Source organism: Cherax quadricarinatus, chromosome 23 (assembly GCF_038502225.1).
Source record: "Cherax quadricarinatus isolate ZL_2023a chromosome 23, ASM3850222v1, whole genome shotgun sequence".
Classification (NCBI taxonomy): Eukaryota; Metazoa; Arthropoda; class Malacostraca; order Decapoda; family Parastacidae; genus Cherax; species Cherax quadricarinatus.
This window is the reverse complement of record NC_091314.1, coordinates 19670024-19692908: the sequence shown is the minus strand read 5'-3', so window position 1 is coordinate 19692908 and position 22885 is coordinate 19670024. Positions and strand designations below refer to the sequence as shown.

The window sequence follows — 22885 nt, the reverse complement described above, 5'->3', positions numbered from 1 at the left end:
TCTCTCTCTTATCATTCGCACAACATCCATGCACATTCAAACATCTCACTTTGATTGTTTTCTTCTTTTTCTTTTTAGTAGGCTATACAGAAAAAAGGGTTACTAGCCCATTGTTCCAAGCATTTTAGATGACTTTTACAACATGCATGGCTTACAGAGGAAAGATTCTTATTCCACTTCCCCATGGATATAAGAGGAAAAGCAATAAGAACAAGAACTATTAAGAAAACTCAGATGTGTGTGAATATATAAACATGGATGAATTTGGTAAGGTGTGCAAAAGAAGAAAATTAAAAGTGAATACAGGAAAGAGTAAGGTTATGAGGATAACAAAAAGATTAGGTGATGAAAGATTGGATATCAGATTGGAGGGAGAGAGTATGGAGGAGGTGAATGTTTTCAGATATTTGGGAGTGGACGTGTCAGCGGATGGGTCTATGAAAGATGAGGTGAATCATAGAATTGATGAGGGGGAAAGGGTGAGTGGTGCACTTAGGAGTCTGTGGAGACAAAGAACTTTGTCCTTGGAGGCAAAGAGGGGAATGTATGAGAGTATAGTTTTACCAACGCTCTTATATGGGTGTGAAGCATGGGTGATGAATGTTGCAGCGAGGAGAAGGCTGGAGGCAGTGGAGATGTCATGTCTGAGGGCAATGTGTGGTGTGAATATAATGCAGAGAATTTCTTAGTTTGGAAGTTAGGAGGAGGTGCGGGATTACCAAAACTGTCGTCCAGAGGGCTGAGGAAGGGCTGTTGAGATGGTTCGGACATGTAGAGAGAATGGAGCGAAATAGAGTGACTTCAAGAGTGTATCAGTCTGTAGTGGAAGGAAGGCGGGGTAGGGGTCGGCCTAGGAAAGATTGGAGGGAGGGGGTAAAGGAGGTTTTGTGTGCGAGGGGCTTGGACTTCCAGCAGGCATGCGTGAGCGTGTTTGATAGGAGTAAATGGAGACAAATGGTTTTTAATACTTGACGTGCTGTTGGAGTGTGAGCAAAGTAACATTTATGAAGGGGTTCAGGGAAACCGGCAGGCCGGACTTGAGTCCTGGAGATGGGAAGTACAGTGCCTGCACTCTGAAGGAGGGGTGTTAATGTTGCAGTTTAAAAACTGTAGTGTAAAGCACCCTTCTGGCAAGACAGTGATGGAGTGAATGATGGTGAAAGTTTTTCTTTTTCGGGCCACCCTGCCTTGGTGGGAATCGGCCAGTGTGATAATAAATAAAATAATAATAAAATGTATGTGCAGTGTGACCTAAGTGTAAATAGAAATAACAAGACGTACCTGAAATCTTGCACGTTTATGAGACAGAAAAAAGACACCAGCAATCCTACCATCATGTAAAACAATTATAGGATTTTGTTTTACACTCACTTGGCAGGATGGTAGTACCTCCCTGGATGGCTGCCATATCTTAAATCTGCCAAGCAATCATGGCACCCAGTAGGCATATAAGTATTGCTGAAAGTGGCAAGAAAAGGTTTAAGTGTTTAGGTCTAGGAGTTACTAAGAAAATCGAGATATTAGACAAGCTTAAGAGTGGCTCCCGTGTGGTGGATATAATGAGGGCCTATGGCCTTAACACCTAAATGGTCCAAACCTATATATAAGTTCACTACCCCAGTGCCCCGAATATTTTGAAAAATAAAAAAAAAAATAGTTTTTTTTTTTAACCCTTTCAGGGTCTGTGCTGTAGATCTATGGCTTTGCGTTGAGGGTCCAAACCGTAGATTTACGCCAAAATTCTAGTGGTGTCAAATTTGGCGCAAGAAGGCTGGTAGGCCTACATCTGAGAGAATGGGTCTGGGTGGTCAGTGTGCGCACTATAGAAAAAATCTGGACGCCTGCATGGCATTATAGGAATGTCGCCAAAGTAGCTTTGTTCATCATGCCTGGTGGCAAGGAAGCTCTCACTCCCCACTCACTCTCCTGGCGAATTCTGACTCTCCTCTTCACAACTTACAGTCCTAAGACTGATGGAAGTGGAGCTGAAGAGAAATTCTATGGTTTTGAACCATATGGTACAATGGTGCCATGTCATACAATAGTATCATATGGTACAATGTACCATACAGTACAATGTGCCATATGGTACATTGTACCATATGGTACATTATACCATATGGTACAATGTACCATATGGTATAATGTACCACATGGTATAATGTACCACATGGTATAATGTACCACATGGTATAATGTACCACATGGTATAATGTACCACATGGTACATTGTACCCTGTACCCTGTACAGGGACCCTAATGGAAATAAGTGTCTGACTTTTTTTGGTTATCCTAGGTTCTCCAAACATATGCTGCTATGTATGATAATCTACGTAACTTTATTTGTGTATACCTAAATAAACTTACAATGCCACATGTGCTTGAGTAAGTTTATTCAGGTGTACACAAATACAGTTACACAGATTATCATACATAGCAGCATATGTATAAAATCCTAGGATAACTCAGAAAAGTCAGGGTGACTTATTTCCATAAGGATCCCTTTATCTGTACCATATGGTGTCCTGTACCATATGGTACAGATACAGGGTGTGATGGACTGATTACATCGTCTTCACATCTCTACTGCTCCTGCCTACTTTTGTACTCAACTGAGGAAGCCGCCTACTGTGTAGGGGAAATGTTTCGGAATAAAGTTGCCTAACTGTTGCCCATGTGTCTTACCTACCAACCAGAACCTCTACCATCCACTTCTGACAACAACCAACAACCATTCACCTCAGCCCAGTAGGGCCATACCATGCATATCCACTCTCTTCTCAATCATCCACAAACACCATTACCCACAATTTAAGGTAAGAAATACTATTATTTCTATTGCATTTGTAGTCTTAAGCAGTAATATATCATGACAATGAACTACAATTACACATGCACTTTTATTTTTGCAAGATCTGTTGGTCTAAAGAAAAGATGTTTGACTTTTTGGGGGCTCCCAGGAATTTAACCCTATTTTTCTCATAAGTTCTTCAGTTCGTCTAACACAGTTTCACCTAACACGGCATTTTCAGGAATGTAACTACCATGTTAAATGACAGTCTACTGTACATGAATAAAATGAAGGTAGTAAGGTATTGAGGGAGAGAGTGAATGAAGCTGTGAATCAGTGCAGGAGGCAATAAAGGATGCAGGGAGAGTGAGGGGAAGGTAGTAAGGACCCCAATGGAAGTAAGTAACTCTGACTTTTTTGGGTTATCCTAGGTTCTCTACACATATGCTGCTATGTATGATAATCTATGTAACTGTATTTGTGTATACCTGAATAAACTTACTTACTTATCAGTGAAGAAGGCAAGAATCAGTGAGGGAGGCAGTGAAGCAATGAGAGGGGCACTGATGGAGAGTGAAAGAAGCAGTGAATTAGTGAGGGAAGCAGTGAATCAGTGAAGGGAAACAAGAATGCTGGGAGGCAGTAAATTTATGAGGGAGGTAGCAAGAGGCAGCGAGTAACATGGCCACCAGTCCAAGCCTGAGTTACTCTACTGGTCGCCCAGCCCATCAACCCCTGTCTTCTCTCTGTCAGTGCTTGGGCCCTCCCTCCCTGGATCCTACTCAACCCACTACCCCATGTTCCTCACAGCAGTAGCTAGGGTTTCCCTCCTTGACTCACTGACTACCCACCCACCACTGTGCCTCACCAACCACTCCACTCTTTTCCCAGCCAACAACTTATATAAAAATCTACAATTCTTAACCTATCTTTACCAAATAAGAAATGTGAAGTCTTTATACATGCATTTAAGGTGTCCCATAGCTCAATCGCCGATGCACTCAGCCCACACACTGAGGTCTGGGGATTGATCCCCCAGTATGTTTCCATAAGACACCTGCTGTCCCTGTCACCCATCAGTAAAATGAGTACCTGAGTGTTAGCTGACTGGTGTGGGTCACATCCTGGGACAAAACTGACCTAATTTGCCTGAAATGCTCTGCATACTGCATAACAAGGGGCTTTTTATATTGTAGTATGTCATTGATATTAGCTAGGCCTGCATACTTTGTACATGTACTTGAAATGAACATTTACAAAGTATGAATACATTTGGTAAAAAACTGAGAAAAATAAGGAGTCTGAAGTCTGAGAACAAATCCCAATTTTCTATATATTATAATGGGTTTGCTATACATCATTCTGATTTATGTGTCATTGACTAGGAGTCCATATATTGCATAAAGAAAGGGACACCTGTATACTGTGTTAAACAAATGCCTAAGTGATGTTAAACTAAACAAAACAGAATTAGTACAGGTTGACCATCACTAATCTAGAATCATCGGGACCTGTAGAGCACCAGATTTTGCTGGATTAGAGTGGTTAGGTTAGAATACGCTTAACCCAATGGCAATATTTACGCATCGGTGATTTCACCGACTTTACACCCTATTTTTGACCCATTCCATTGTTCCAGTCTACCAAATTCATAGCTATTTCCCTAGTATTCCTTCTATTCTGTCCATTGAGCACAGGAAACTGCCCATTTACCTATTTCAACTACCCAATAAAGTGGTCAGAAATTGGTAATTTGGCCAATTTCACACAAATTTCAAGATGTTAGTTTCAAAATAGTGTCCAGAATAAACAATGCAGACATTCCTGGCACTAAAATAACATTTTCTCTGTTCATCAGTCGTGTCTCCAGGCCCCTCTTATATTACGCTTGCTTTCCATTTTGAATTTTTATTCACACAAAAAATAGAAGATTTACTGTTATGCAGACTACTGCAATATTGCAATAACTGTATAAATAATGTCAACCTACTTGTGACTGCGTATTAGACTGGTCAGTTGGACATGTACTGGACGGTAACGTCATTTGTTTACTCTTGAACATCGGCAAAAATCGAACACTTCCACTAATTTGAGCTCAATTTTAAGGTACAGTGGACCCCCGCTTAACGATCACCTCCAAATGCGACCAATTATGTAAGTGTATTTATGTAAGTGTGTTTGTACATGTATGTTTGGGGGTCTGAAATGGACTAATCTACTTCACAATATTCCTTATGGGAACAAATTCGGTCAGTACTGGCACCTGAACATACTTCTAGAATGAAAAAATATCGTTAACCGGGGGTCCACTGTACTTTCCGGCATGAAACTCATCAAAATTACATCTACCGTATTTGTGGCTTATTAGACACATTTTTTCCATAAAATGTCTCCAAAAACCACCCTGTGTCCTATAAACTGAAGGTCAGTGACGGGAGCTGTAAGTCTGGGGTGTGGGGTGGGCTGTAGCTCTCCCAGTTACATCCAATGCCGAGCCATTGAAACTAAAACAAGTCTTGTAAGGGGTAAAATACGGTATTTCTGTAATATATCTTCCATTCTATCAAATGAGACAAAGAAATGAGAATACAACCATACGAAAATACACAGCAAAGTCACTGTTTTATACCAAAAGCACAGTTGCCGTTTTTTCTCATTATGCACTGCGTGCTGCAGGATTTTTTTTTATATGGTGCACACTTACCACACAGACCTATTCTCTCATGTAGGCCCAAATTTACCAGTCACAGCTTATCTGAGTGAGCTGAACTCATGGCGACCGATAGTGGCTCCAAAGCCACTGTATCTTTTATGGACATTGTGCATTGTGTATTTGCTTTCCACAACAAGAAGCATTTCTTTTATTTGTTGGAACCATGAATAGGGCTAAAAGTGAGCAGGTTATAACAATAAATGGAGAAAAAGAAATCTGAATGACTTATGCAGCAAGTAGCACCACCAAACAGTAGCAGCAGGTTGGTGTGGCGAACCCGGAAATTTGAAATTATGCTAGCCAAAATTAGTACCGGATTACTGATTCCCGGATTAGTGATGGCAGACATGTATATTTCTTCAGATTAAGCTATAATTTTCAAGTATTAGGGTGCCTCAATTCTAGATTACTTGGAAATACAATACAGCAGGGCCGTGCTTTATGACATTTTGCCTTACGGTATTCTGCTAATACTGTACAGACATTTCAAATTATGACCAAAACTTGCTATACAGCTCCCCTACCTGAGTTTCTAATACAGTCACCGCACCCCACATAATTTGTTTACATTCTCCGTGAGTGCCGTGTCTTTCCATCATGTTCAGAAACTTTCCAAAATTTCAAGTATTTTAAAGTTATTTCATGTTTTATACAGTATATACTCTGATAATTATACTTATGTGTACAAGTACCTAAATAAATTTACATACTGTGCTGACATGCAGGTACACATTAAAATCACTAAGACTGCCTTATTAGTCTTGAGGATGCCATATTAATAATGATAATAATAATATGTAAGCAATAATAATCACTCTGAGGAGCATTAAATGTCATATATTACATTAATATAAACATTTTCATTAATCCATCTATGATACGTTTTTCAAAATTATATAATAAACACGCTACGTAACATATAAACATGATAAATACACCCTACAGTAGAATAAATAAACATAAATATGAGATGTTGTGTAGATGAATGTGTATCAACCATAACCAGACACGTTCGTCTGTTTGTTTACATCCTCCACATCTCTCTACTCTCTCACTCTCTCATTCTCACTCTCACTCTCTCACTCTCTGTCACTCTCACTCTGTCACTCTCACTCTCTGTCACTCTCACTCTCTGTCACTTAGTCTCGTTTATTCGTTTTACCTGGTTTACCCTACATTAAGATTACAAATATTTTAACCCTTTCAAGGTTTGGACGTACTAGTACGGCTTATGCACCAGGGGTTTTGACGTACTAGAACGCCTAAATTCTAGCGCCCTCAAATCTAGCGAGATAAAGCTGGTAGGCCTACTTATGAAAGAATGGGTCTATGTGGTCAGTGTGCGCAGTATAAAAAAAATCCTACAGCACACAGTGCATAATGAGAAAAAAAACCTTTGACCATGTTTTTGGATTAAAGCAGCGACTTTGCACTGTATTTTTGTATGGTATTTATTGTTGTATTCTAGTTTTCCTGGTCTCATTTTATAGAATGGAAGACATATTACAGAAATTGTGATGATTTTGACTGGCTTTACAATGAAAAGTACCTTGAAATTGAGCTCAAAGTAGCAGAAATGTTCAATTTTTACCAAAGTTCAAAAGTAAACAAATCATGCTATGCGTCCAATACACGTCAACTGGTGAGTCTAATATTCTTTCACAAGTGCGCTGATATTATTTATACCATTTCTACACTAATAAAGTAGTCTGCATAACAGTAAATCTTCTATTTTTTGTGAGAATAAAAATTCAAGTGGAAAGCAAAAGAATGTAAGAGGGGCCTGGGGACGTGACTAATGAACAGAGGAAGTGTTATTTTAGTGCCAGGAATGTCTTTCTTGTTTATTATAGACCCTATTCGGAAATTGGCATCTTTTGAAATTTGTGTGAAATTGGCAAAATTGCTAAATTCTGACCACTTTATTGGATAGTTGAAATCGGTAAATGGGTGGTTTCTTGTACTCATTCGATAGAAAAAATGGAGTTCTAGCAAAATAGTTATGATTTTTGTCGACTAGTACACTGGAATTGGCCGAAAATAGGGCTCGAAGTGGGCAAAATTGCCGATGCGTAAACATCATCGAGACCGCTAACTTCGCGAGAGCATAATTCCGTAAGTTTTCCATCAAATTTCATACTTTTGGTGTCATTATGATCGGGAAAAGATTTTCTATCTTTTCATAAGAAATTTTTTTTTTTTAAATTTGGCGACCTTGAGAACAAGTCTCGGAGAGGGCCTGGCGACCCTGAAAGGGCTAAGGTAAATAATGGGTATACTGTGTGTGTATTTTACCTTTTATTGTTTATAATGTCTAGTTCTATTGCTGACTTAATACAGTGGAACCTCGGTTTTCGTTTGCCATGGTTTTTGTCGAATTTGGCTTTCGACGACTTTTTTCGTCAAAATTTTGTCCCAGTTTTCGTTCACCTCGGTTTTCATCAGTCTGCAGTACCAAACGTGTCAGCCTGCCCAAGCCCACACAAAGCATTCCACGCATTCTGAGTCAGTCTGGCTTTGTTTCTCATCGAGTGAGCATTACCCTGAGCGTTCATCCGAAATATTTCATAATACAGGTCCACATCCCTTTATCTGAAACCCTTGGGGCCAGTAGTGTTTCGAATTTCAGAATTTTTCGAATTTCAGAATGAAGGTCGGGTCTAGGGCAGCACCCCATAATTAAACATTAACACTACAGCAAATGTGTATGAATACTCACACTAAGTGGGATAAATAAATAAATGAAATAATGGGATAATTATAGACCAGGAACATGATTCTCAAGATGATTGACAGACGGCATTTCTTAAGATTTCTTCAAGTGTCATCTGTCTTATTAACATAGGGTTCTATCTAAGCAATCTCTCTTTAACTGAGTAAATTGCCATAATTTCTTGCTCACTGATAAATGCATGTTGTTCAAGGCCAGCAATCAACTGATCACATTTTCACCATATCATCTATGGGGACTTTTTCACCTGTGTTCACAATGTCATCATCATCACTACTGTTCTCATGCTTATTTGTATTTAACACCATTTCAGCAATTTCACCATCACTCAAGGAATGCACAACAGGTGCATCATTGTCAATGTTCAGCATATCCTCGATGTCAGCTTCCTGTAACTTATTTACACTTATGTAGAGAAGACTGATGCTCCACACATAAGACAGGAGGAACACTGCAGCAGGCCTGTTGGCCCATACTAGGCAGGTCCTTCACAATCCATCCCACTAACAAAATATTTGCCCAACCCAGTTTTCAGTGCTACCCAAGCAATAAGCTTTGGTAATTCTATTTACTCATGTGCAAGTCCCACTCAAATCCAACCCCTCTCACTAATGTGTTTATCCAACCTAATATGTGTATCCAACCTAATACGTTTATCAAACCAAGGAAGGAGCATGGCATCTGACCTAGTAGCACAAGTTAGTCAGGTCCAACTCACACCCACTCATATATTTATGTAACCTATTTTTAAAACTACACAATGTCTTAGTTTCTATAACGGTACTCTGAATCTGAATTTTTCCAGCTTAAAGCCATTGCTGCGAGTCCTGGTTAAGCTAGATATTCTTATCATGCTATTTACATCCCCTTTATTAATCCCTGTTTTCCATATATACACCTCCATGAAAAAACTTTGGTTTTTGAAACTTGTCGAATTTCAGAATTTCGGATAAAGGGATGTGGACCTGTAATCCACGTTTTTTTATGCTTGTTTATTAAGTACGACTGCTAAATAAGCCATCATGGGGCCAAAGAAAGTTCCAAGTGCCAACCCTTTGATAAAGAAGACGAGAAACACAATAAAATTCAAGAAAGAACTCATAGCAAAGTACGAAAGTGGCGTACATGTGGTCAATCTCGCCAGGATGTATGGGAAATCCTCATCAACAATCAGTTCCATCCTGGCGAAAAAAAAAGAAATCAAGGAATCTGATGTTGCGAAAGAGGTAAATGTGTTAACGAAACAGAGATCACAAGGAATCGTAGATGTTGAGAAGTTGTTGTTGGTGTGGATCAACAAAAAACAGTTATCAGGAGACAGCGTTGTGGAGATAGTGTTGTGTTGCTTCAGACGAGGAGGAAGAGAGAGGGGAGAAGGTTCTTTCTTCAGTGATTAAGAACATGTATGCAAAGTGGAATGAGTTGCAAAGATTTGTGGAGAAATATCACCCTAACAGAGCTGTTGCAAGCCATGTCTGCAACATGTTCAATGACAATGACTTGTCCCATTTTAGGCAAATCTTAAAGATACCAAAAAAAAGACCTCTCTGGACAATTTTCTGTGCAACAGGGGTCCAGTGCCAGTAAAAGACAAAGAAGGGAAGTAACCCCGGATAGGGACTTGATACCTGAAGTCCTTAAGGAGGGGGATTCCCCTTCAAACCAATAACCTCTCCTCCTCCCTCTCCCCTCCTGACATCTTCCATACACCAACAAGAGTCTTCAATAAAGGTGATATTAAATGTTTATTTACCCATTTCATTAGTCCTTTATATTTATTTCTCACCTAGGTAGTAGGTTGGTAGACAGCAACTGCCCAGGGAGGTACTACCGTTCTGCCAGGTGAGTGTAAAACTGAAGCCTGTAATTGTTTTACACGATGGTAGGATTGTTGGTGTCTTTTTTTTTTTTCCGTCTCATACACATGCAAGATTTCAGGTACGTCTTGCTACTTCTACTTACACTTAGATCACACTACACATACAGTGGAACCTCAAAAATCGAACATATCACATATCGAACGTTTCAAAAATAAGACCATTATTTCAGACAAACTGTGTCAATATTATCGAATGCACCCCTATTTTCGGACCGCCGGGTACGGGACCTGTCCGCTGGCCCGCTCCGTCCACGTCCCCGCGCAGGCGCCGTGAGCAGTCTAGCTTTGTTTATGCTTGAGTGAACACTAACCTGTGATCTCATTCACACATTTTACGATTATTTAATTGTGTTTAGTGCTTGTGGGGCTGTGAAATAAGCTGCCATGGGCCCAAAGAAACTTGCTAGCGGTACCCCTGTGGTAAAAAAAGTGAGAAACACCATAGATGTGAAGAAGGAAATAATACAGAAGTATGAGATTGGAGCGAGACTTGTTGAGCTTGCCAGGATGTACAGAGGACTGTGGACAGTTATTTTGTGAGACAGAAACAGACGACTGTGGACAGTTATTTTGTGAGACAGAAACAGATGACTGTGGAGTTATTTTGTGAGACAGAAACAGACGACTGTGGAGTTATTTTGTGAGACAGAAACAGACGACTGTGGAGTTATTTTGTGAGACAGATGATTATTTATTTTTATTATTATCACACTGGCCGATTCCCACCAAGGCAGGGTGGCCCGAAAAAGAAAAACTTTCACCATCATTCACTCCATCACTGTCTTGCCAGAAGGGTGCTTTACACTACAGTTTTTAAACTGCAACATTAACACCCCTCCTTCAGAGTGCAGGCACTGTACTTCCCATCTCCAGGACTCAAGTCCGGCCTGCCGGTTTCCCTGAATCCCTTCATAAATGTTACTTTGCTCACACTCCAACAGCACGTCAAGTATTAAAAACCATTTGTCTCCATTCACTCCTATCAAACACGCTCACGCATGCCTGCTGGAAGTCCAAGCCCCTCGCACACAAAACCTCCTTTACCCCCTCCCTCCAACCCTTCCTAGGCCGACCCCTACCCCGCCTTCCTTCCACTACAGACTGATACACTCTTGAAGTCATTCTGTTTCGCTCCATTCTCTCTACATGTCCGAACCACCTCAACAACCCTTCCTCAGCCCTCTGGACAACAGTTTTGGTAATCCCGCACCTCCTCCTAACTTCCAAACTACGAATTCTCTGCATTATATTCACACCACACATTGCCCTCAGACATGACATCTCCACTGCCTCCAGCCTTCTCCTCGCTGCAACATTCATCACCCACGCTTCACACCCATATAAGAGCGTTGGTAAAACTATACTCTCATACATTCCCCTCTTTGCCTCCAAGGACAAAGTTCTTTGTCTCCACAGACTCCTAAGTGCACCACTCACTCTTTTTCCCTCATCAATTCTATGATTCACCTCATCTTTCATAGACCCATCCGCTGACACGTCCACTCCCAAATATCTGAATACGTTCACCTCCTCCATACTCTCTCCCTCCAATCTGATATTCAATCTTTCATCACCTAATCTTTTTGTTATCCTCATAACCTTACTCTTTCCTGTATTCACCTTTAATTTTCTTCTTTTGCACACCCTACCAAATTCATCCACCAATCTCTGCAACTTCTCTTCAGAATCTCCCAAGAGCACAGTGTCATCAGCAAAGAGCAGCTGTGACAACTCCCATTTTGTGTGTGATTCTTTATCTTTTAACTCCACGCCTCTTGCCAAGACCCTCGCATTTACTTCTCTTACAACCCCATCTATAAATATATTAAACAACCACGGTGACATCACACATCCTTGTCTAAGGCCTACCTTTACTGGGAAAAAATTTCCCTCTTTCCTACATACTCTAACTTGAGCCTCACTATCCTCGTAAAAACTCTTCACTGCTTTCAGTAACCTACCTCCTACACCATACACTTGCAACATCTGCCACATTGCCCCCCTATCCACCCTGTCATACGCCTTTTCCAAATCCATAAATGCCACAAAGACCTCTTTAGCCTTATCTAAATACTGTTCACTTATATGTTTCACTGTAAACACCTGGTCCACACACCCCCTACCTTTCCTAAAGCCTCCTTGTTCATCTGCTATCCTATTCTCCGTCTTACTCTTAATTCTTTCAATTATAACTCTACCATACACCTTACCAGGTACACTCAACAGACTTATCCCCCTATAATTTTTGCACTCTCTTTTATCCCCTTTGCCTTTATACAAAGGAACTATGCATGCTCTCTGCCAATCCCTAGGTACCTTACCCTCTTCCATACATTTATTAAATAATTGCACCAACCACTCCAAAACTATATCCCCACCTGCTTTTAACATTTCTATCTTTATCCCATCAATCCCGGCTGCCTTACCCCCTTTCATTTTACCTACTGCCTCACGAACTTCCCCCACACTCACAACTGGCTCTTCCTCACTCCTACAAGATGTTATTCCTCCTTGCCCTATACACGAAATCACAGCTTCCCTATCTTCATCAACATTTAACAATTCCTCAAAATATTCCCTCCATCTTCCCAATACCTCTAACTCTCCATTTAATAACTCTCCTCTCCTATTTTTAACTGACAAATCCATTTGTTCTCTAGGCTTTCTTAACTTGTTAATCTCACTCCAAAACTTTTTCTTATTTTCAACAAAATTTGTTGATAACATCTCACCCACTCTCTCATTTGCTCTCTTTTTACATTGCTTCACCACTCTCTTAACTTCTCTCTTTTTCTCCATATACTCTTCCCTCCTTGCATCACTTCTACTTTGTAAAAACTTCTCATATGCTAACTTTTTCTCCCTTACTACTCTCTTTACATCATCATTCCACCAATCGCTCCTCTTCCCTCCTGCACCCACTTTCCTGTAACCACAAACTTCTGCTGAACACTCTAACACTACATTTTTAAACCTAGCCCATACCTCTTCGACCCCATTGCCTATGCTCTCATTAGCCCATCTATCCTCCAATAGCTGTTTATATCTTACCCTAACTGCCTCCTCTTTTAGTTTATAAACCTTCACCTCTCTCTTCCCTGATGCTTCTATTCTCCTTGTATCCCATCTACCTTTTACTCTCAGTGTAGCTACAACTAGAAAGTGATCTGATATATCTGTGGCCCCTCTATAAACATGTACATCCTGAAGTCTACTCAACAGTCTTTTATCTACCAATACATAATCCAACAAACTACTGTCATTTCGCCCTACATCATATCGTGTATACTTATTTATCCTCTTTTTCTTAAAATATGTATTACCTATAACTAAACCCCTTTCTATACAAAGTTCAATCAAAGGGCTCCCATTATCATTTACACCTGGCACCCCAAACTTACCTACCACACCCTCTCTAAAGGTTTCTCCTACTTTAGCATTCAGGTCCCCTACCACAATTACTCTCTCATTTGGTTCAAAGGCTCCTATACATTCACTTAACATCTCCCAAAATCTCTCTCTCTCCTCTGCATTTCTCTCTTCTCCAGGTGCATACACGCTTATTATGACCCACTTCTCGCATCCAACCTTTACTTTAATCCACATAATTCTTGAATTTACACATTCATATTCTCTTTTCTCCTTCCATAACTGATCATTTAACATTACTGCTACCCCTTCCTTTGCTCTAACTCTCTCAGATACTCCAGATTTAATCCCATTTATTTCCCCCCACTGAAACTCTCCTACCCCCTTCAGCTTTGTTTCGCTTAGGGCCAGGACATCCAACTTCTTTTCATTCATAACATCAGCAATCATCTGTTTCTTGTCATCCGCACTACATCCACGCACATTTAAGCAACCCAGTTTTATAAAGTTTTTCTTCTTCTCTTTTTTAGTAAATGTATACAGGAGAAGGGGTTACTAGCCCATTGCTCCCGGCATTTTTGTCGCCTCATACGACACGCATGGCTTACGGAGGAAAGATTCTTTTCCACTTCCCCATGGACAATAGAAAGAAATAAAAAAGAACAAGAGCTATTTAGAAAAAGGAGAAAAACCTAGATGTATGTATATATATATATATGCATGTGCGTGTCTGTGAAGTGTGACCAAAGTGTAAGTAGGAGTAGCAAGATATCCCTGTTATCTTAGCGTGTTTATGAGACAGAAAAAGAAAAAGAAAACCAGCAATCCTACCATCATGTAAAACAGTTACAGGTTTCTGTTTCACAGTCATCTGGCAGGACGGTAGTACTTCCCTGGGTGGTTGCTGTCTACCAACCTACTACCTTACAGATGATTGTGGACAGTTATTTTGTGAGACAGAAACAGACGACTGTGGACAGTTATTTTGTGAGACAGAAACAGACGACTGTGGACAGTTATTTTGTGAGACAGAAACAGAGATTAACTGTAATTAATCTCTATAAAATGTTTTTTGTGAATATTTTTGGGTTTCTGGAACAGATTAATTGTATTTCCATTATTTCTTATGGGAAATATTGCTTCGAATTTCAGACTTTTCGAATTTAGAACTAGCTCCTGGAACGGATTAAGTTCGATTTTTGAGGTACCATTGTACATGTACAAGCATATATATACACACCCCTTTGGGTTTTCTTCTATTTTCTTTTTAGTTCTTGTTCTTGTTTATTTCCTCTTACCTCCATGGGGAAGTGGAACAGAATTCTTCCTCCATAAGCCATGCGTGTTGTAAGAGGCGACTAAAATGCCGGGAGCAAGGGGCTAGTAACCCCTTCTCCTGTATATATTACTAAATGTAAAAGGAGAAACTTTCGTGTTTCCTTTTGGGCCACCCCGCCTCGGTGGGATACAGCCAGTGTGTTGAAAGAAAGAATTTATTTCTCACTGTTTGCTGTATGTAAAACTATAGTTATTCTTTATAAAATGTATTTTTTGTTAATACTTCTGGGTGTCTGGAATGGATTAATTGGATTTACATTATTTCTTATGGGAAATATTGCTTCAGCTTTTGTTGAATTTGGTTTTCGTCAGACTTTCTGGAATGAATTAATGATGAAAACCGAGGTTCCACTGTATATGTTAGTGTAAACTTGTTATCTGGCATTTATATACAGTGGACCCCCGGTATTCGATGGCAACAGTATCCGATAAATCCGGTATTCGATGCATTTTAACGCAAAAATTCCGCCTCGGTATCCGATTAAAAACCCGGTACTCGATGCGATTCGTACGAGACGTGTCCACGGGTGGCCTGAACTGCTCCGTGTGTGCCAGTGTTTACAAGTCAGGCAGTGTGCGCGCATCTAAGGATACATTCGGTACATTCCATATTATCACTGTTTTTGGTGCTTGTTTCTGCAAAATAAGTCACCATGGGCCCCAAGAAAGCTTCTAGTGCCAACCCTTCGAGAAAAAAGGTGCTAATGACTATTAAAATTAAGAAAGAGAGAATTGCAAAGTACGAAAGTGGAGTGCATGTGTCGGAGCTGGCCAGGTTGTATAATAAACCCCAATCAACCATCTCTACTATAGTGACCAGGAAAACGGCAATCAAGGAAGCTGTTCTTGCAAAAGGTGCAACTGTGATTATGAAACAGCGACCGCAAGTGTTAGAAGATGTTGAGAGACTGTTATTGGTGTGGATAAATGAAAAACAGATAGCAGGAGATAGCATCTCTCCAGCAATCATTTGTGAAAAGGCTAGGCAGCTGCATGACGATTTGGTAAAGAAATTGCCTGCAACTAGTGCTGATGTGAGTGAATTTAAAGCCAGCAAAGGTTGGTTTGAAAGATTTAAGAATCGTAGTGGCATACATAGTGTGATTAGGCATGGTGAAGCTGTCAGTTCGGACCAAAAAGCAGCTGAAAAGTATGTGAAGGAATTCAAGGATTACATAGACAGTGAAGAATTTAAACCTGAACAAGTGTTTAATTGCGATGAAACAAGCCTGTTTTGGAAGAAAATGCCAAGCAGGACCTACATTATTCAGGAGGAAAAGGCACTCCCAGGACACAAGCCTATGAAAGACAGGCTTACTCTGTTGATGTGTGCCAATGCTAGTGGTGATTGCAAAGTGAAGCCTTTATTGGTGTAACACTCTGAAACTTCCAGAGTGTTCAGGAAAAACAATGTCCTCAAGGCTAATTTGTGTGCTGTGGAGGGCAAATAATAGGGCATGGGTCACTAGGGACTTTTTCTATGACTGGTTACACCATGCATTTGCCCCCACTGTCAAAAATTACCTAATTGAAAAGAAATTAGACCTTAAGTGCCTCCTGGTATTAGACAATGCCCCTGGTCATCCTACAGACTTGGCAAGAGCGACTTTCTGGGGACATGAGCTTCATTAAGGTCAAGTTTTTGCCTCCTAATACCACTCCCCTCCTGCAGCCCATGGACCAGCAGGTCATTTTCAACTTCAAGAAACTGTACACAAAAGCTGTTTCAAAAGTGCTTTGTAGTGACCTCAGACACTCGATTGACTCTAAGAGAGTTTTGGAAGGATCACTTTAATATCCTCAATTGTGTAAACCTTATAGGTACGGCTTGGGAGGGAGTGACTAAGAGGACCTTGAACTCTGCTTGGAAAAAACTGTGGCCACAATGTGTAGACAAAAGGGATTTTGAAAGGTTTGAGGCTAACCCTGGGAATCCTATGCCAGTTGAGGAATCCACTGTGGCATTGGGGAAGTCCTTGGGGTTGGAGGTTAGTGGGGAGGATGTGGAAGAGTTGGTGGAGGAGGATAATGACGAACTAACCACTGATGAGCTGCTAGATCATCTTCAACAGCAAGAGGCCAGACCTGAGGAAACTGCTTCGGAGGAGGGGATAGAGAAATTGAGGAAGTTGCCTACTTCAAAGATTAAGGAAATGTGTGCAGTGTGGCTTAAAGTGCAAACCTTTTTTGATGACAATCACCCTAACATAGGTATTGCAAGCCATGCTGGTGACTATTACACTGACAATGTTGTGAATCACTTTAGAAAAGTCATAAAGGAACGAGAGATACAGGCCTCTATGGACAGATATGTTGTGCGACAGAGGTCCAGTGACTCTCAAGCTGGTCCTAGTTGCATTAAAAGAAGAAGGGAAGTAACCCCGGAAAAGGACTTGCTACCTCAAGTCCTAATGGAAGGGGATTCCCCTTCTAAACAGTAACAACTTCGACACTCTCCCCTCCTCCCATCCCATCATCACCAGATCTTCATTAAAGGTAAGTGTCAATTATTCTATTGTTATTGTAATTATTCTATTGCATTAAACTTAATATTTCACGTGGTAAATTTTTTTTTTTCATACTTTTGGGTGTCTTGCACGGATTAATTTGATTTCCATTATTTCTTATGGGGAAAACTGATTCGCTTTTCGATATTTTTGGTATTCGATGAGCTCTCAGGAACGGATTAATATCAAATACCTGGGGTCCACTGTACATTTAAAAGTGGAAAAACATGGTGTTCTGCTTTCCAGCAATGTTCACTTTCCGGTGGTAGCCTGGAACCTAACATGCCATATAAGTGGGGCCTTACTGTACATATAAATGATAACAAAACTGGAAAGCATGTTTCCTCTTAGTATAAAAAACATCTATGAAATGGGTTTGCAAAAAAAAAAAATTCATATAGCAAATTATTTCGCAAGTGAAAGCAAATGTGGGTTTTACTAGGCAATGAACGGAGCTTACTTCTGATGGCTGAACCATGACAGCAACCGAGACAGTGGAAGTGTGAATGCGACCAGCCTTCTCAGTCTTCGGAACTCTTTGGACACGGTGAATACCCCCTTCATATTTTAGTAAATGATAAACTGATTCCCCATTGATGTTTGCTGCACCACGACGTAAGCCACCTGTTGAATGAATATAAACTGGTAAACCACTGCAAAATGTATATTCTTACATAAAAGTTTTTCAACTTTACTTCCACGTTTGAACATTTCTGTACAATAGCATCTTGTGCTTCTTCCATACATCCCATCCCCTCCCCTCCCTCCCTCTCTCTCACACACATGCTCTCTCTCTCTCTCTCTCTCTCTCTCTCTATCACTCTCTCTCTCTCTCTCTCTCTCTATCACTCTCTCTATCACTCTCACTCTCTCACTCACTCTCACTCACTCTCACTCTCTCACTCACTCTCACTCTCTCACTCACTCTCACTCTCTCACACACTCTCACTCTCACTCTCTCTCACTCTCACTCTCTCTCACTCTCTCTCACTCTCACTCTCTCTCACTCTCACTCACTCTCACTCACTCTCACTCACTCTCACTCACTCTCACTCTCTCTCACTCACTCTCACTCTCTCACACTCTCTCACACACTCTCACTCTCACACTCTCACTCTCACACACTCTCACTCTCACTCTCTCTCACTCTCACTCTCTCTCACTCTCTCTCACTCTCACTCACTCTCACTCTCACTCACTCTCACTCTCACTCTCACTCTCTCTCACTCTCTCTCACTCTCACTCTCTCTCACTCTCACTCACTCTCACTCACTCTCACTCACTCTCACTCACTCTCACTCACTCTCACTCACTCACTCTCACTCACTCTCACTCTCACTCTCTCTCACTCTCTCTCACTCTCACTCTCTCTCACTCTCACTCTCACTCTCACTCTCTCTCACTCTCTCTCACTCTCACTCTCTCTCACTCTCACTCTCACTCTCTCTTGCACAAAAAAAAATAAATTTTTATTTCTTATGAGCCATATAAATTTTTATTTCTTATGAGCCATATAAAGAAGTTACAGTAGTTAGTTGTACATCTCAACTAATTACATTTTTTATTTTTATATAATTATAATATAAATCTCATGGGAAAGTGGAAAAGAATCCTTCCTCTGTAAGCCATGTGTATCATAAGAAGCGACTAAAATGCTGGGAGCAAGGGGCTAGTAACCCCCTCTCCTGTATAAATTACTAAAAGTAAAACAAAGAAAAACATCGTTTCTTCTTCTTTTTTTGAGGGGGTCACCCTACCTTTGTGGGAGATGGTTGTTGTGTTAAAAAAAAAAATTACAAATATAATCTGATAAAATTGCAAGCTCAGAAGAAAGCTATTTATTTTGCAATATATTCTGAGCAAACTAATTATATAGTTTACATACTACCATATCTGAATCTAGATCTAGCATATAATTTTAGTCACTGTTTATCATTACAGCTTGAGGAAAGTTGCAAATGAAATGGACAATAACATTAAGATAAATTACACTGAATTTGAGAATTCACAAACAATTAATGGATATAACATTAATAATGTAAGAGTTAACAGTTGCTTTGTAACAAGTAAAAATGTTGGGAGATCCATGTTTTGGAGCCTGTTATCATCACAGTTTTTGAACAGGTCAAGTTATACACATAGAATATCAAAGAGATGCTTGTTCTTAGTCCATGTATTCTGCTGTAGCTTTCCAGATAGAGTTTAAGCTCTAGGTTAATGTTTTTATCGAGTATTCTGTATACATAGCATACAAAGAAGTAAATAATTTTAATTTTTTTTTTTTTAACAAGTCGGCCGTCTCCCACCGAGGCAGGGTGACCCAAAAAGAAAGAAAATCCCCAAAAAGAAAATACTTTCATCATCATTCAACACTTTCACCTCACTCACACACAATCACTGCTTTTGCAGAGGCGCTCAGAACACAACAGTTCAGAAGCATATAGTACATATAAAAATACACAACATATCCCTCCAAACCGCTAATATCCCGAACCCCTCCTTTAGAGTGCAGGCATTGTACTTCCCATTTCCAGGACTCAAGCCCGGTTATATAAAAATAACCGGTTTCCCTGAATCCCTTCACTAAATATTACCCTGCTCACACTCCAACAGATTGTCAAGTCCCAAATACTATTCGTCTCCATTCACTCCTATCGAACACGCTCATGCACACCTCCTGGAAGTCCAAGCCCCTCGCCCACAAAACCTCCCTTACCCCTTCCTTCCAACCTTTTCGAGGACGACCCCTACCCCGCCTTCCTTCACCTACAGATTTAAATGCTAATGTTAATGTTGCAGTTTAAAAACTGTAGTGTAAAGCACCCTTCTGGCAAGACAGTGATGGAGTGAATGATGGTGAAAGTTTTTCTTTTTCGGGCCACCCTGCCTTGGTGGGAATCGGCCAGTGTGATAATAATAATAATATAAATCATTCTACTTTGATCCATTCTCCCTAAATGACCAAACCACCTCAACAACCCCTCTTCAGCCCTCTGACTAATACTTTTATTAACTCCACACCTTCTCCTAATTTCTACACTCCGAATTTTCTGCATAATATTTACACCACACATTGCCCTTAAACAGGACATTTCCACTGCCTCCAACTGCCTCCTCACTGCTGCATTCACAACCCAAGCTTCACACCCATATAAGAATGGTGGTACTACTATACTTTCATACATTCCCTTCTTTGCCTCCATAGATAACGTTTTTTGACTCCACATATACCTCAACGCACCACTCACCTTTTTTCCCTCATCAATTCTATGATTAACCTCATCCTTCATAAATCCATCCGCCGACATGTCAACTCCCAAGTATCTGAAAACATTCACTTCTTCCATACTCCTCCTCCCCAATTTGATATCCAATTTTTCTTTATCTAAATCATTTAATACCCTCATCACCTTACTCTTTTCTATGTTCACTTTCAACTTCCTACCTTTACACACACTCCCAAACTCATCCACTAACCTTGGCAATTTTTCTTTAGAATCTCCCATAAGCACAGTATCATCAGCAAAAAGTAACTGTGTCAATTCCCATTTTGTATTTGATTCCCCATAATTTAATCCCACCCCTCTCCCGAACACCCTAGCATTTACTTCTTTTACAACCTCATCTATAAATATATTAAACAACCATGGTGACATTACACATCCCTGTCTAAGACCTACTTTTACCGGGAAGTAGTCTCCCTCTCTTCTACACACCCTAACCTGAGCCCCACTATCCTCATAAGAACTCTTTACAGCATTTAGTAACTTACCACCTATTCCATATACAGGAGGGCCCCACTTATACGGCGGGTTAGGTTCCAGGCTACCGCCATAAAGCAGAAACAGCCGTAAAGTGGAACACCCTTTTTTTCCACTTACAAATGCATACAAACACTAGATAACAAGTTTACACTAACATATATTATGTTAGCAATAGAACCAGGCATCAAAAAACAATAAAAAAGTACAATACACACACAGTGCACTCATTACTTACCTTAAAATATTTATAGTCTTAATCTAGGGTGAGACAAGTAGTATTTATTGTAAGAAATCAAGTGTGGTATGTATGGTGTCAGCCAGGCTACCATGCCAGGCCACCCCACCCACACATACTATTCTATGATATTTAAGCATCCCAGAGCGATAAAATGTATATACAGTTCACTCATTACTTACCTTAAAATATAGGGCGAGATGAGTAGTATTTATTGTAAAAAATCAAGTGTGGTATGTATGGTAGTCAGCCAGGCTACCATTCCAGAGAGAAAGAATGAGTACATGAGAGAGGACAGGCGCAGAGTTATGCAAACAAACCAGGCGAAGGTAAGTTTTGTAAACAGTGTACACGTCTGGTTTGTGTACAAGTTACATTGTGTACAGGTTGTCTCTACATTGATACGGTAGAATAAATAAAGAAGAACACTCCCATTCTCATGTAACATCATTTTGAGAAGAAATGATGCTCTGAGTGAAGGCAATGGAAGTAAGTCACTCTGACTTTTTTGGGTTATCCTAGGTTCTCTACACATATGTTATGTATTTATGTTATGTATCGTGTTTATTATATAATTTCGAAAAAAATATCATGGATGGATTAATGAAAATGTGTATATTAACGTAATATACAACATTTAATGATACACCGAGCTCAGACAGCGTAAACAAACTGAACAGGTTGTGGACGATCACTCGGTCAGGCGAAATAGACGGTATTAATACGTGTCCAGTTTTAGTTCATTCATGTACATTTGTAAAAGTTTGTGAAACTTTTACCTTATAATATTTTTATTATTATTATAATAATTAAATCACGAAACAAATACTCTTACACTGTGTACAAGTTAGTACAGAATTATAGCTATAAAGTGAAGGCATACGAAAGGAATATTTTTCTACAGTTATCCCTAGTAACAGGTGACGGGCTAGAGAAAACGTAATTCTTCCGACACTTCTACAAACCGTTTGGTAAACATCTCGTATATATTTGTATAAATTTTTATACTGTGGGTGCATGTATCATGTTTGTGTGTTACATAATGTGTTTCTTATATAATTTTGAAAAAAAATATCATAGATAGATTAAGGGAAATGTCTATATTAACGTAATATGCGACATTAATGCGCCCAAGAGATTATTATTATTACTATTATTATTACTATTATTATTATTATTATTATTATTATTATTATTATTATTATTGCATCAAGAGTAGAGAGACTCTTAGTGATTTTAATGTGTACCTACATGCCAGCACAGTGTGTAAGTTTATTTAGGTACAGGTGTACACAAGTTTAATTAATTACCAGGTAAAACTCCAGGTATACAATAACTTTAAAACACTTGAAATTTTGGAAAGTTTCCAGACATAATAAGGAGATGTGCTCAGGGAGAATGTAAACAAACTCGGTGGGCCGCTGTGACCGTATTAGAAAGACAGGTGGGGGAGCCGTATAGCGAGTTTTGGTCATAATTTGAAATGTCCGTATTAGCGGAATGCCATAAAGCGAAACGCCGTAAAGCGGGGCCCTCCTGTACTTGCAACATCTGCCAC

General features: G+C 39.9%; 1 protein-coding gene across 4 annotated transcripts in view; it reads right to left on the bottom strand.

Moving 5' to 3' along the window:
- Positions 1-22885, bottom strand: part of mRF1 (mitochondrial translation release factor 1) — a gene marked incomplete at its 3' end in the record, with an annotated part of 54577 nt that overhangs the window by 554 nt on the left and 31138 nt on the right. For all 4 annotated transcript variants that reach the window (XM_070088003.1, XM_070088005.1, XM_070088006.1 and 1 more), the window contains 1 exon segment: positions 17789-17952. In XM_070088003.1, the coding sequence (XP_069944104.1) occupies positions 17789-17952 (164 nt within the window).